Source organism: Cucurbita moschata, unplaced genomic scaffold (assembly GCF_002738365.1).
Source record: "Cucurbita moschata cultivar Rifu unplaced genomic scaffold, Cmos_1.0 Cmo_Scf00086, whole genome shotgun sequence".
NCBI classification, from domain to species: domain Eukaryota; kingdom Viridiplantae; phylum Streptophyta; class Magnoliopsida; order Cucurbitales; family Cucurbitaceae; genus Cucurbita; species Cucurbita moschata.
The window spans coordinates 519,520-533,958 of record NW_019268602.1 but is presented as its reverse complement, the minus strand read 5'-3'; the positions used below and the strand labels follow the sequence as shown (position 1 = coordinate 533,958).

General features: G+C 39.1%; 4 protein-coding genes across 6 annotated transcripts in view; 3 read left to right on the top strand and 1 right to left on the bottom strand.

Annotated features, from left to right (window-relative positions):
• The window catches only part of LOC111439156, a 7,860-nt gene extending 3,259 nt beyond the window's left edge, over positions 1-4,601 (top strand). Inside the window, exons 2-5 of the mRNA XM_023076915.1 lie at positions 1,433-2,004; positions 2,098-2,317; positions 2,787-4,197; positions 4,290-4,601. Coding sequence (XP_022932683.1) covers positions 1,433-2,004; positions 2,098-2,317; positions 2,787-4,136 — 2,142 coding nt within the window. The 3' untranslated portion in view covers positions 4,137-4,197; positions 4,290-4,601. The remainder of the gene's footprint in view (positions 1-1,432; positions 2,005-2,097; positions 2,318-2,786; positions 4,198-4,289) is intronic.
• A 1,530-nt stretch (positions 4,602-6,131) lies between these two features.
• Positions 6,132-8,577, bottom strand: LOC111439221 (protein NRT1/ PTR FAMILY 6.1). Its single transcript, XM_023077005.1, has 4 exons — positions 8,175-8,577; positions 7,855-8,072; positions 7,187-7,767; positions 6,132-7,108 (listed from the first exon to the last, which is right to left on the bottom strand). Exons 1-4 carry the CDS (start codon positions 8,395-8,397, stop codon positions 6,238-6,240), a joined length of 1,893 nt encoding a protein of 630 aa, XP_022932773.1. The 5' UTR covers positions 8,398-8,577; the 3' UTR covers positions 6,132-6,237.
• Positions 8,578-10,364: 1,787 nt separating this feature from the next.
• LOC111439189 (EG45-like domain containing protein) lies at positions 10,365-11,223 on the top strand. 2 transcript variants are annotated; one of them, XM_023076956.1, is made up of 3 exons: positions 10,365-10,518; positions 10,600-10,879; positions 10,984-11,223. In XM_023076956.1, exons 1-3 carry the CDS (start codon positions 10,407-10,409, stop codon positions 10,988-10,990), a joined length of 399 nt encoding a protein of 132 aa, XP_022932724.1. In that variant the 5' UTR covers positions 10,365-10,406; the 3' UTR covers positions 10,991-11,223. The 2 variants fall into 2 exon arrangements, with proteins under 2 accessions (XP_022932724.1, XP_022932725.1); XM_023076957.1 differs by lacking the exon at positions 10,984-11,223 and having other exon boundaries at positions 10,600-10,883.
• A 626-nt stretch (positions 11,224-11,849) lies between these two features.
• LOC111439166 overlaps positions 11,850-14,439 on the top strand; it is an 8,929-nt gene continuing 6,339 nt past the window's right edge. Inside the window, exon 1 of one of the 2 annotated variants that reach the window (XM_023076929.1) lies at positions 11,850-12,053. The gene's annotated coding sequence lies outside the window, so the exon portion shown is untranslated. The remainder of the gene's footprint in view (positions 12,054-14,439) is intronic. The other variant, XM_023076928.1, reaches the window with a different exon arrangement.

The following is a 14,439-nucleotide window of genomic DNA, read 5'->3' as shown; positions in this document are numbered from 1 at the left end:
TTTTTTTTTTTTTTTTTTTTTTTTTTTTTTTTTTTTTTTTTTTTTTTTTTTTTTTTTTGTAATTATAACCCTGTACGTACCATGACCAATTAGGCCTCCTTTTTGTAACCCTTTGGTCTTTTTGGTCATCGTATCTTTCTTCAATATAGTCTCAGTTTCTTATCCCCAAAAAGGATTTTTTATTTTATAAAAAAGTAAAGAAATGGGGGGATTTTTTTAAATAAATATTTTAATGTTAGTACACCAACGACGAAGTATGTTGTGCACGGTTACAAAGGAATTCCTCCAGAAACATCTTGTCTTAAAAATCTTGTGATTCCTCTCTTTCCACTAGGTTAAGAGGCGAGTTCTAATCGTCAGTTCTGAAGTAACTTAGCCTTGCCTTAGAATCTTATGCTTTCAAGAATCTTCAAAAGCAAAGCGTCCACCTGATTAGGTACACATACCAACAAATCAATTTCATTAAAGAGAAGGGAGAAATCCTTAAAAGACAAAGTGCAATGAAGAAAAACGTGATCTATGGATTCACCACCTGTCCTACAAAAGTAGCAACCGGAGGGTGCTAGGCCAAGTGAGAAAATTTGCCCCGTAGTTTGAAGGTAGTATTGAGACTTCTATAGGAGAGCAACCAAAGAGATGCCTTAACTTTATTATGGATTTTGAATTTTCAAATACGGTTGGCCAAGGGGGTTCTCAAATGGAGTTAGACTTAGTAAGTGTATCATGCGCAGAAATCAAATTAGATGAGAATGTACCTCTATTCTCTAAGTGCCAAAATATTATGTATTGACTCTCTTTTAATTGGACCAAATCAAACTTCTTAGTAAACATATCACTACTGATTAGCTCTCTGTCAAAAAGTTTTCTTCTCACCCCAAATCCCAAACTTGGCACTCAACAGTCCTAGACGTTGCTATGGAAGCCCATTCTTAGATGAAGAAGCATAGATGTCGAGGAATAGGGAGGAGAATGAGGCCCAGTCAGCTCAGGCATCCTCCCAAGAATGAATATGTTGGTCGTTGACTGCTTTGAAGTTCATAATATTATAGAATTGTGGATATTTTATTTTTTGTGGATAATTAATTCTTTAATCTTCTTGGGAGTTCCTCGAACCATTGGAACATGGCCAAGGAGTTTTCTCCATTGTTTATCCTTGCACTTGATATTTGAATGCCAAATTTATGCTTTGCTCCTTATTCTATGGCAGGGGCTTTGGAATCTTTTTTTTTTTTTTTGGCAATGTGCAAAACTTCTATTCTGTTGTCTATATGCTCAGGGAAAGAGGTTCATATTAACTTGCATTCAAGTTTTTTTTTTCTTTTCTTCTTTTTGTAGGAATTAGGACATGTGAACATGGGGCAATAATATCGTCCTTTCTGCAGATTGTGATTATTTGACACACATTGCTTCTTTGTTGTTTATTATCTTGCAGTTCCTTCCACTGCCATCTGTGGCTGGTTTTTATCTGGCTCGGTTCTTTACAAGGAAGAGTTTGTCATCTTACTTTGCTTTTGTCTTCCTTGGGAGCTTAATGTTCATGTGGTTTGTGATGCATAATTACTGGGATCTAAATATTTGGCTGGCTGGAATGTCCCTCAAGTCTTTCTGCAAACTCATTGTGGCTGATGCGGTGCTTGCCTTGGCTGTTCCTGGTCTAGCCATATTACCGTCGAAAGTTCAGTTTTTGACCGAAGCCTGTTTGATTGGCCATGCTTTATTACTATGTAACATTGAGAATCGTTTTCTAAGTTACTCCAGCATATATTATTATGGCCTTGAGGATGATGTGATTTTCCCAAGCTATATGGTTATTGTGACAACATTTGTAGGCTTGGTCCTGGTACGTAGACTCTCTGTTGATAACAGAATTGGACCAAAAACTGTTTGGGTTCTCAGTTGCCTGTATGCTTCAAAGCTGGCAATGCTGTTTATTACTTCCAAGTCTGTTGTATGGGTGTCTGCTATTCTCCTACTAGCAGTTTCACCCCCATTGCTCCTTTACAAGTAATTATAACAAACTTATTCTTATTAGCTTTGTTCTAGTTTCCGTTAACCTTGATACTATTGAGACTTCAACTTTCACTTGGGATCTTACAGGGATAAATCAAGAACAGCCTCCAAAATGAAGGCTTGGCAAGGTTATGCACATGCTGGCGTGGTTGCTCTATCAGTGTGGTTTTTCCGTGAAACGATATTTGAAGCTCTTCAATGGTTCAACGGGAGGCCCCCATCAGATGGTTTGCTTTTAGGGTGCTGTATTTTTGTGGCAGGGTTGGCTTGCATACCTATAGTCGCTCTCCACTTTCCTCATGTCCTGGTATTTATTTCTTATTTATTCAATACTGTCTTCTCTGTCTTCTTTGTAAGTTCTCAACGTGAACTTTATTATTCAAATGTCTATACAATGACTCAGTTTGATGCACCATCTGTTCAGATGTGTATTACTTTTCCGTTATGAAGAACGTTGATCAATTAAATAATTATCTACTGAACTTGCTCTTGGAAGTCTGTCATTACTGGGTATGAGGTTAACAACAACGTTCTTCAAAGTTTCACTAGTTAATTCAACAACAATAATTTTTGTGGCACTTTGCTATTTGCGTAAACCATTTGCTGCGTTTCTTCAAAACTCTCTGAAGATGCATATTGGAGTAGACAGTTTCTTTTTATTAGGAAAAAAAACCTTATCAATTATTTTTTGCTTGATCTGTTTTTCCCATTTATTTATCTTCAAGAGTCAATACGCTTGTGCGAATTAATTACCCTTCTCTATTTCCTTTTTGCAGTCAGCGAAGAGATGCTTAGTGCTAGTTGTGGCAACTGGTTTGCTATTTATCATGATGCAGCCACCAATTCCCTTGTCTTGGACATACCGTTCTGATCTTATTAGAGCAGCTCGTCAGTCTTCTGATGATATTTCCATCTACGGCTTTGTTGCCTCAAAACCTACCTGGCCATCTTGGCTGCTTATTTTAGCAATTCTGCTCACTCTTGCAGCTATTACATCCGTATTGCCAATTAAATATATTACTGAGTTTAGAGTATTATACTCTATAGCTATGGGTATTGCACTTGGCATTTACATATCTGCCGAGTACTTCCTTCAGGCAGCTGCCCTGCACATCCTTATAGTTGTCACCATGGTTTGTGCTTCGGTGTTTGTGATCTTTGCTCATTTTCCATCTGCTTCAAGTACAAGGCTCTTACCTTGGGTGTTTGCGTTGCTTGTTGCTCTGTTCCCTGTGACATACCTTTTGGAAGGGCAAGTAAGGTTAAAAAGCATCTTAGGAGATGACAGTGTTAGAGATATGGGAGAGGAAGAGCAGATGATCTCAACACTATTAGCTGTTGAAGGAGCAAGGACGTCGCTGCTTGGCCTTTATGCAGCAATCTTTATGCTAATTGCACTGGAAATAAAGTTTGAACTTGCATCTCTCGTGCGAGAGAAAACTTCTGAAAGGGGCGGAATTAGACACACAAAATCCGGTGAAAGTGGCATTGGTAGTCTTAACACGAGAACTAGATTTATGCAACAACGACGGGCTTCTTCATTGTCGACATTCACCATCAAGCGAATGACAGCAGAAGGAGCATGGATGCCAGCGGTTGGAAATGTTGCTACAGTGATGTGTTTTGCTATATGCTTAATTTTGAATGTCAATCTCACAGGTGGTTCAAACTATGCTATATTTTTTCTGGCTCCGATCTTGCTGCTTTTGAACCAGGACTCAGATTTCGTTGCCGGATTTGGGGACAAGCAAAGGTATTTCCCCGTTACAGCAGTGATATCAGCATACTTGGTCCTCACTGCGATGTACAACATAGGAGAAGATGTTTGGCATGGAAATGCTGGATGGGGTCTGGATATCGGTGGGCCAGATTGGATATTTGCGGTTAAAAACTTAGCTCTCCTTGTTCTTACATTCCCGAGTCAGATCCTTTTTAACAGATTTGTATGGAGCTTCACAAAGCATACGGATTCAACGCCACTGCTAACAGTGCCCCTTAATCTACCATCTGCCATCATGACAGATGTGCTTAAGGTTAGAATATTGGGGATTTTAGGAATTATTTATTCCTTGGCCCAATATGTAATCTCCAGACAACAGTATGTGTCAGGATTGAAGTATATTTAGACAGAAGACTGTATTCTGTAGATTATGCGGTGCAAATTTTCAAACAAGCGGTGCAATTAAGGTTTGTTCCTCCGGTCTTTGCTGCTTCTGGTATTTAGTATTGCTTTAATAAGTAGTCCTTAACGCTTTGTTTTTCTTTCTTTCTGTCTATAGGAGGGTAGTGATTTAAGAATATTCCCAATTGTCTAACCTCCTCCACGAATCAATGGTATCTGTTACATTTGTCGGCACAGCAACACAAGTTTCGATTTTGATTGAGCATGCTATAAGATAACAATGTACTAGAGAATAGAATCTGGCCATGTGTATTATGTCGAGAAATTTTGACATGAAGCGCTACTAGAGCCTGTCAATTTATCACCTGTACTTCCAGTCATTAACTGATCTTTATCACCATGGGACACACTGAATTTTGTTTCAAGTATAACACACACGATGCCTTTTGTCTACTTGTTTATTTCCATTCAGAATCTTTTCGCCCAGCACACATTATTCAATTCCTTTTTTCCTTTCTGGAAGCCGGAAGGCGAGATTTCCTTTATGGTTAGTTCTAGGATGAGATGAGCCTACATTTTTCAAGGAATAGTGACCATAATCTTGCAATTTGTGTGACTGTAGCTGTTGTTAAAGAAGGGAAGGCACTCTTTGTCTTTGTTTTATTACTTTTATTTTGAAATAACGCCACACGTAATGATTCTGAGTAACTCGTCCTCCAACAGTATGCAAGAGATGTTCAAATGAGGTTAACGGGGCTGGTTCATCCAATTTCAATGTACAGTATATGCCTTCGTAGTGGTAAAACTTGTGTAGTTTTCACATATTTTGATGACAAAGTTTCAATTTACTTGGTTGAGTTGGTGTTGTTGAAACTTGGGTCGCAATTTCAACAATTCTTCCCTCGAACAAAATACAATCAAGCCTCTCTTCAAAAATATAATTATATTGATTCCAATTGTTTAGCTCTATAACTTTACTGAGTTTCCTCATTTTCTTTGGAGTATACCATCTATTTGACATAGGGCTCCACCGTGGATCAGATTGTGGATTATACAGTACCGACCACTCCTTTTCGCACCCTTAGCAATCCTCTCTTTGAACCACACTTGTTCTACATATGAAGACTGACCCACAGTATTACATGGCAATGTCTTCAAGAATTACTACTCCTTTAATCAATATGAAATTTACTTATACAACTAATTTAAAGGTATGGCTATGGTATGGCTATAATATTTCCATGATAGTAGAATATTGTTTATTTTAGATATACTCTTTGATGATTTTGTTTACGGAACTACCTTAAAGTTCCATGATGATAGGGTATTGTTTATTTTGGATATACTCTTTGATGATTTTGTTTACGGAACTACCTCAAAACTCCATGATGATAGGATATCGTTTATTTTGGACATACTCTTTGATGCTTTTGTATATGAAACTACCTCAAAATTCTATGATGATAGGATATCGTTTATTTTGGACATACTCTTTGATGATTTTGTTTACGGAACTACCTCAAAACGATACAGAATAGGGAAGATAGGAATTATTGACCTTCCCCTCCGAAAGTTTGTGGCAATCCCAACCCAAAAGATCACTTTCTCCTATGTAATAAGTATCTTGAATGTCGCATTCTAAATCTCCAAGCTATGAGCTGTTTAAAACAAAAGAAAATAGGCATTAAAGTTGAAAGAAACCCAACTACCATTCAAGTTCTCTACAGCAACTTGAAAAAAATAATAAATAAATAAAGGTAACGTGTAGTCAACTGATGAGCATTTAGTTGCATCATAATTGCCAACTGCCTTTGGTTGGTAAATAGAATGATAAAAGAATCACAGCATTCAATTTATAATCTCTTTGTTTTAAAGATTAGAATTTCATGTGTTTAAGATGAATGTGACAATTAGGTGTCACTATTTATTCATATACGGATAAAGTGATATTTTTATATTTAGTTGATCGTGTAGATTGAAATAACGGGATAAAAAATCAATCGAGAAATGAGAGATTGATAACTTAAAAACTCGAATTTTTCTTGTATGGAATGACACAATTAAAAATCAACTCTAAAACTAACCAACTAAGTCGGGGTTGGATCTTACATCGTACCATGCCTTCCATTTTCCATGATTCCTTCTCCAACCTCATGATCTTTCCTGTATTTGTACCTATGAGCTGAGTACAGAAAAATGCAGAAGTTGATGATACTCATGACTGTGAGAAGCCAATAGAAGTAATCGAATTGTCCCTTGTTGATATTTTGAGAAAGCCATGATGGAGTTCCTTCCTTTGTGTTCCCCGTGACGGATTTGATAATACTGTTTAACAACGACGCCGCGAAGCAACCCAACCCGCCCGCGAGAGCGGCGTAGGACGATCCAATGCTCTTCATGGCGTCCGGGGCTTCCTCATATAAGAACTCAAGCAAACCAACAATGCAAAACACTTCTGCTATGCCAATGAGACAATACTGAATGAGCAGCCAGTAGGCACTCAAGTTGGGCATAGGGGTCAAAAAACTGGCCTCATATCCATTTTTTATTGCGTAGTTCCTTCGGTATCTCTCGAACACCCCGGCCCAAGCGACCGAGATTATCGAGATTGCTAGACCGATGCCGACCCTCTGGAGTTGAGAAGCGCCATGCGGGTGGCCGGTGATGCGCCGAGAGAGCGGAACGAATACCGAGTAGTAGAGAGAAAGTATGAGGAATATGCTGAGGCCAGGGAAGACTGGCATGCATGTGACAGGGAGCTTAAGACGGCCTATGTGAGTGTTCAAGGTGTATGCTTGTTGCACTGAAAGAGTGAGATATTCTGTTAGCACTAAATTGAGAATGATTGTGCAGGCTGGTATTGGAATCAGCTTCAAAAGAATCTTCACTTCCTCCACTTGAGTCACTGTGCAAAGCCTCCATGGGCTTGGATTACCTCCATCATCCTTTAACTCGAGTGCTGCCTTGTCTAAACACCTGCGTAAATCACCGCTAAACTCAAAAACTTAACGTGCCTAAAATACTAATACGCTCTCTTACTCTAATTCGACAAACCTGAAATCATTTGTGTGAAGGATCTTTCCGCTGCCTTTGATAGCGGAATGCTTGCCAGCGACCTCGTACAAGCCAACCATCTCGCTGCTAGAAAACGAGGCGTTTCTCTTCTTGAATGCAGCCACAAGGACTTGAGCAACCCTTGTGAGAGGGCTACCTCCTGGCAACCGATGTCGATACAAAGGAGTACCGAGAAAGAAGACGACGTTTGAGAAGCCCATGGCGATGGCTAGGGAGCCAAAAGCAGCTCCCCATCCATGCTTGATTTGAATGTAAACAACAGCAGTGAAGGCCACAATGGCTCCAGTGGTGACAGAAAGGTAGAAGAAGTTGAAAAAGCGATCCAAATGAGACTTGTAGTCTTTGCTTTTCTCATCAAACTGATCAGCCCCAAAAGAAGACACACATGGCCTAATACCTGCAGCCCCAAAGCCTGTCAAGTAAAGGACTGTGTAAAGGTAAGTCATTTGCCATGCCTTGGCTGGCTCACATTTGCCAAGAAGCAGTGATAACTCATTACATATCTCCTGGTTTGGTACAAATGCACTAATTGTGGCACATAGAGTTATTCCTATTAAGCCCTGCATTTAGTTCAAATCAACCATTTCTTCAATATCATCATCAGCTTTGAATTCATAGGAGGAGCTTATAGTAAGATCAAATCGTACCCCGAGATAGATTGTAGTAAAGATCGCAATCGTCCAATAACGACCGAGATATGCATCGGCGATGAAACCGCCAAGAACAGAGGATGCTTGTGAGATCCCAAGGAAATTGTTAACTGCGTCTGATGAAGTTGTAAATGGCATATGCATCACATAGAACATAAAGGCTACCATGTTCACTGACAGCCCAAAGTAAGCCATTCTCTCTGCCATTTCATTCCCTTGTAAACAAAATCAACACAAGTTTCAACTCCAAGTACTAACAACAAGCACAACAAGCACAACAAGCACAACAACAACAAGGATGTTTTGCAGCTGCTTACCAAAAATGAAGAAGGCTGCTATCCAGCCGCCAGTCTTTGAAAGATCAGCAATCGGTTTCCCACGGATATTAACCGGAGTCGTTCCTCCAGTGTAACCACGCCCGAACGCCGTCCTCCGATCGTCGGATTCAACGAAAAACATCCCAAGCTTCTTCCTCTGCTCGTCCAATCTTGCAGGCATTTCAACCATCTCCTGAGGTGATTTGATTTCTGTACTTCCCATACCTGTGAATTCCTGGAAACAAAAACAAAATCCACCACTGTCTTCACAGAGAACTCAAAACAGAATTGTTGTCCATAGTGAGAAAGAAATATCTTTGGTTATAAGGCCATAATTTTGTGCAAGCTTTGTTGACTGTTAGTGAGTGAGTGATTTTGACTGCCTAATCAATACGAATCCAACCAAACAGCATAGGCCCACTTAAGAAGATTAGAAGCAATGAATTTCTTCACCACAAGACAAAGAAGTCCCAATTAATCACCTGTTGGATTATGGTTAGGAATTGATTTTTCCATAATGGCAACAAACTTAGAATCAAAGCTTAAGGTGGGGGTAGCTGTTCATATCCTTCTTCTTATTTCTTATACATATTTTTGGAGATGGGGTCCCATTGAAGGAGTAAATTTATGAAACTAAAACAGGAAAAAGGAGGAATTGGACAGTGCATTTATGGTTTGAGACAGATTGGGTAAATGTGGGTGAAGAAATATGGGGTACCAACTAAAATGAAATTGAATATCCAAATTGTGAGGCGTATAGGCTGGCAATGCTCATTTAATACCGACTTGGCGGATAGCGTTATGAGCAAGCCTGGCCTCATTCAAACGTCTCTAACTAGACAGCTCTTATGGGTTTCAAAGCTTGGCATCTTCACTTTAAATTCTTACCCATTCAAAATGGTCTATAAACTTTCCACTTTATGGTTAATAGCCTTTCGGTCCTTGGTTAATTCAATAAATTTTTAACTTATTCAAATTTCTTTTTTTAAGAGTAAATTTTGTGTTCAATGTGGTTCAAATACTTCTAAGACATGAAGTCGAAAGCCGTTTGAGGCGGTGGGATCTCACCACCTCTTTGGGACTCAACGTCTTCATTGACACACCATTCGGTGTCTAACCCTTTCGGGGCTTAGCGTTCTCGCTGGCACACCGCCGGGTGTCCACCCCCCTTCAGGGATCAACGTACTTGCTGGCACACCGCCTTGTATTTACCTCTTTTCGGGGCTTAGCATCCTTATTGACACACCGCCTGGTGTCCACCTCCCTTCGGGGCTTAGGGTTCTTGCTGACATACCATCCGGTGTCCACCCTGCTTCGAGACTCAACGTCCTCACTGACACACCACCTGGTGTCCACCTCCCTTTGGGGCTTAACATCCTTGCTGACACATCGCCCAGTGTCTACCCCCTTTGGGGCTTAGCGTCCTCACTGGCACACCGCTCGGTGTCCATCCCCTTTGGAGCATAGCGTCCTCACTGACACACCTCTCACAGTCTGGCTCTAATACTATTTGTAACAATTCAAGCCTACCGCTAACAGATATGGTTCTCTCTAGGCTTTCCCTTTCGAGATTTTCCTCAAGGTAAACATGGCTGCTAGGTAGAGGTTTCCATACCCTTATAAGGAATGCTTCATTCCCCTGTTCAATCGTCATGGGAACTCACAATCCACCTCCTTCGAAGTCCAGCGTCCTTGCTGGCACTCAATCCTCTCTCCAATTGATGTGGGATCTCACATAAAGCGTTCTCAACGGTTCAGTTGTTGTGTTGATAAATAATTTCTAATCACTTGCATCCAATTTGACTAAAAATAATGGAAAAGATTGAATACTAATTTCTCAAGAGCCAATAAGGGCAATTGTTTTGCATACGTAGCCATCCAGATAGCTTATTGTATTATCTGTTCTAAAAAATTCCACACCTTATTAGAAGGAAACATTAAAGAAATTAATTAACAAAAGGCCACAGTAGAGAGAGACTTCGTGGACCAAATCCAAACCAAGTCAACTTCAACTACGTGATAATCAATCTAACTCAAATTAAATCAAAATTTGTTGACTTTTCCTATAATTAAGAATTAATATTCCTTTAATTGCGTATTAATTGAAACGAGACCATAAATTTCCACATAACACACCGTGTTAGAACTGCAAAGACTTGTATAAATTGGGAGGAGATTATGAGTTTTGATTCATAAGCAAATAGAGTATAAGGTTTAGAAGTGAGATATCAAATGGAAGCAGCAGCAATGAAGGTCGTGGGGTTGGCTGTGAGTTTGGTGTTGATACTCGCTTATGCTCATGCAGACACAGGCACAGCAACATTCTATACGCCCCCTTACGTCCGTGAGTATCTAAACATATCCTTTCTCTACGTTAATCCCAATAGTTTTGTATTGTCATGCTTTGTTTGGTTCATATGTGTAGCGTCTGCATGCTACGGGTTCGAGGAGCAGGGGACAATGATAGCAGCAGCCAGCGAAGGCATATACAACAATGGCGCAGCCTGTGGGAGAATGTACAGAGTGACATGCACTGGCCCAACAAACTTGGGCGTTCCACAGCCATGCACAGGCAACACTGTCACTGTCAAGGTCGTTGACCTCTGCCCATCTCCTGGCTGCCAAGCCACCATTGACCTCTCCCGGGAAGCTTTCTCCTCCATCGCCAATCCCGACGCTGGAAAAATCAACATCGAATTTACCGAGTAAGCTCTAAATTTTACTCTACTAATGTCCACGGGGCGGGGTAGGGACGCCCGCTTCTCCTTTAGTAGCCTAAGAACCTTTCTTCCTTTGGATTATTTTGCAGGGTCTGATGAACAGGAGCCTTTATTTCCAATATATGTATGTTTGTTTCCAATAATCAATCGAGCGAAACTCCTTCCGCTCGTGAACTCGTCTCTAGCAGGCTGTTAGATAGAACTGAAGGCATTCTATTTCTTATATATATAGTGCTCAACTCGATGTTGTAAAGTCTATATGGTATCGTAACAATGGTTGTTGTAATCATATATCGCCAAATAAAAAATATTTCGGTGGTCTTGATTTTTTGCTTTGAAATAAAACAAATATGATAAAAACGGAACTAAAAACCATTTTAATAGGATTTAAACTCCTAAACTTATTATTGGACTAAATTCTAAATTACGAAAGAAAACTATTAGAACGTTGAACGAAAAAATGAATGTGTTTGAATGTTGTTTAATCAAACTTAATCTAAACAAACATTTTAGTCATTACCACGTTCTTTTAGGTCATCATTGATGTTTTCATCGAATGTTTAATAATTTTGGTTTTGAAACATAATTTTTTAAAATTATATACGGGATTTTATTCCAATGATGTGATCTTAGAGCTCGCTTACATATTCTTGGAGGCACCACTTTATCATCCTGGGCGGAGAAGATAACGAAAATAGGCCGCTCTCTCCTCTACCCGCAACATAGTGTGAAATCGTACGGAAGTACAAGAGAATTCCCTAAAAGACTCGAAACTAACCAAGACAATAGAATTGTGAAACTGAGTTGGAGTGGTGAATGAGTTTACGTTTTAGGGGCGGGTCGATCGAGTCTTTCGTGTTCAATGAAATAAAAGACTTGACTGGCGTGGATGTGGTTTTCTTATATATATATATATATATATATATAAATTTTGCAACAAAGAAAAATATTAAATTAAATGTTGGCGAAGGAACGTCGGAAACAAAACGCGGGAAAAACCGGCCGTTTCACAACCCGCCAGGAGTACGGTACAAATATCTCGAGGGCTCTATAAATACATCTACGTACCCTCATTTGAGACCGCCGATTAATTTTTTCTCGTCCCGGCTCTCGTTGCCCTAATCGTCGCCGACGGAATCTTGGGAGGCTACGTTTACAGGTATTCCGAAGCTCTCTGTTAATCCTTCGTTATTTTTCTGAGGCCATGTTAGTTTTAGGGGCCATGCTGTCGTTATAATCATGGCAGTCAGTTTCTCGTCTACTTTTTTTCATTTTAATATTCTAGTTTTGTCAAGGTTTGATCTTCCAATATTGTTTTTATTTTTTAAATTGACGAAGATTTCTCTTGAATTGTTGTTCATCTTCTTTCTGATACGTAGTGCCTATACCATAATCTCGACTCCGAAAGACAAATGTTAGTAAGTTTTGGCAGAAACATACCTTCGCCTCCATGGCTGTAGATAGATTGTTGCATGAGACGTTTCAAGTTTGCTGGGCTTAGGTTTCAGAATCCCAAGTGAATGGACGCATATATGATATATGCTGATAGATTATTGGAAAATTTCAATGCATGCTTACAAGAATACATAGGCATGTTTCTGTTTTTATGTTTGTCTTGGAGAATGGGGTTTTCATTATGTTTATACCAGTTGATGAGTCTGGAAAGTGGGATCTTATGTGACACTTATTTTTGGGCTGGAAAGTTGGAGAGTTTTTGCACTTGGGATGGTAAGGAGACCATTTATACTAGATAAAAGTTTTGGTTAACTCGGATGGTGGATAGGCTAACATTGGAGATATGAGCTTCTTCCACAAAGCTTAAATTTCACCCAGCTTTGTGATGTGTTTGGCAATTGTTCATTTCCAAGGCGTTGCATTTGCAATAATACTTGAAAAAGTCACAATGAGTTCTCTTTTTTTTTAAGGAAAATTATGAATCATGGTGAACATTGCTGACTGTATGAAGAGTATATTTTTTGAATTAACATAAAGGACCTGAATTTTGGGTAGTGCTTGTTTTCTAAAATTGGCTAGTGGTATTTCAATTTCTATCCACCCCTTTTGAAAATCATTTATTTTTATTAAAAATCTTAAATTGTTTAATTAACATATCTTGATTTTAGTGGAATGTTTTGTTGAGTGATTTATGGGGTTATATGGTATAATATTTATTAAGTGGGTTTAGCAGTCCTCGATTAAGGAGATACATTTTAAATGGTACACAAAGGTATATCATTTTGTAAGAACTTGGTAGCATTGACAAAGGAAGGGCCGACGTACATTAGATGCATTTAATTTCAAGCTTTCTTTTGTCGACTCTCTATGCTCTATGGACTCTCCAATTTCTTTCAAGTCAATTGGATTAAGAAAGGTAAGAAATTTAGCTTGCTAAAGTAAAAGTTCTTTGTCATGAAAGGAGGATGTGGGATTGCTTCCTCGTCATACCATGATAATCGAGTATTGGGGCAATCCTCACCCAAATATTTGCAATGGGAATCTTCAAAGAATGTCTTAAGCTCCTTGTTCCGCCATTTCTAAGAAGTACAAAGAAAAAGCTATAACCACATATTTGGATGGCACTCCCCAGGTTTCTTAAGTTTCTCAAAAATTGTGACAAAAGTCAATAATAGTCTTTTTTTCTTTTTTCATAGGGGTGTGTTTTGTTGAGTCTATAAAATGTTCTTGTTTATGGTTGTTCTCTATATGGTTGTCTTAAATGTTTTTAATTATTTTTTTTTCACTTCCTTTGGGAGTTTGTATCCCTAGAATTTTTAATCCTTTTCATTATATCAATGAGAAGTTGTTTCTTGTTAAAGAAAATGCATCATCGTGGTCTAAACATTAAGGTAGATCTTTGGAGAACATCAAATGTTAATTCTCTCATTTATGAAAAGCCAAGTATAAGACTTTACCTTTTTTGTGATATCTAAACCCAAGTGTAAAGAGGGGAAGGAAGACCACGAGGAGGCAAGAGTAAGCAACTAAACGATGCCTTTTGAGAATGAGTGCTTAAAGGTTTAATAGACCAAAGACACTTGTTTGTGAGATCCCTTGGACGCTGAAAGAGATGAAACCTCAAGCACCGCCATTGATATTATATTACTTTTAAGGCCGATTGACAAAACATAATGTACTTGATATTACTTTTTAAGGTGACTTGAGAGTTCATTAAAAATAAAACTTACTCTCTTTTTCTTTCCAACCCTCTATCTCTCCCCTCCCCTCCTCCCTTAGTCCCTCCCTTTCCTCTTGCTTACCCAACCAATCATCCCCTTCCTTGTCCACTCTCTCTCTAAACTAAGAATGACTAAGCAGATTTTTTTTTTCTCATTTGGCACTAGTGTTTTCTCATTGTGTTGTTTCAATGTTGTTTTTCGGTCCTCGTTCCGGTTTGGTACAACATTCTTGAGGTTGCTTCATCATTTTTTTTGTCACTTCATTGGGTTTTAGAGGAAGGTTTGCCAAATTAATTTATTTTTTCATGCTCGAGAGGACATGGGGTGGAATGAGGGTGGGAAGAAGGGGCGGAGGAGGGGGGGGGGGGG

Bases quoted from the DNA above. Each gene is read 5' to 3' on its own strand.
- LOC111439189 (XM_023076956.1), top strand. From the start codon at position 10,407: ATGGAAGCAGCAGCAATGAAGGTCGTGGGGTTGGCTGTGAGTTTGGTG. The intron at 10,519-10,599 runs GTGAGTATCTAA...TCATATGTGTAG, and splicing joins CTATACGCCCCCTTACGTCC to CGTCTGCATGCTACGGGTTC.
- LOC111439221 (XM_023077005.1), bottom strand. From the start codon at position 8,397: ATGGGAAGTACAGAAATCAAATCACCTCAGGAGATGGTTGAAATGCCT. The intron at 7,768-7,854 runs GTACGATTTGAT...AACTAAATGCAG, and splicing joins TTACTACAATCTATCTCGGG to GGCTTAATAGGAATAACTCT. The intron at 7,109-7,186 runs GTTTGTCGAATT...TGATTTACGCAG, and splicing joins CTTCACACAAATGATTTCAG to GTGTTTAGACAAGGCAGCAC.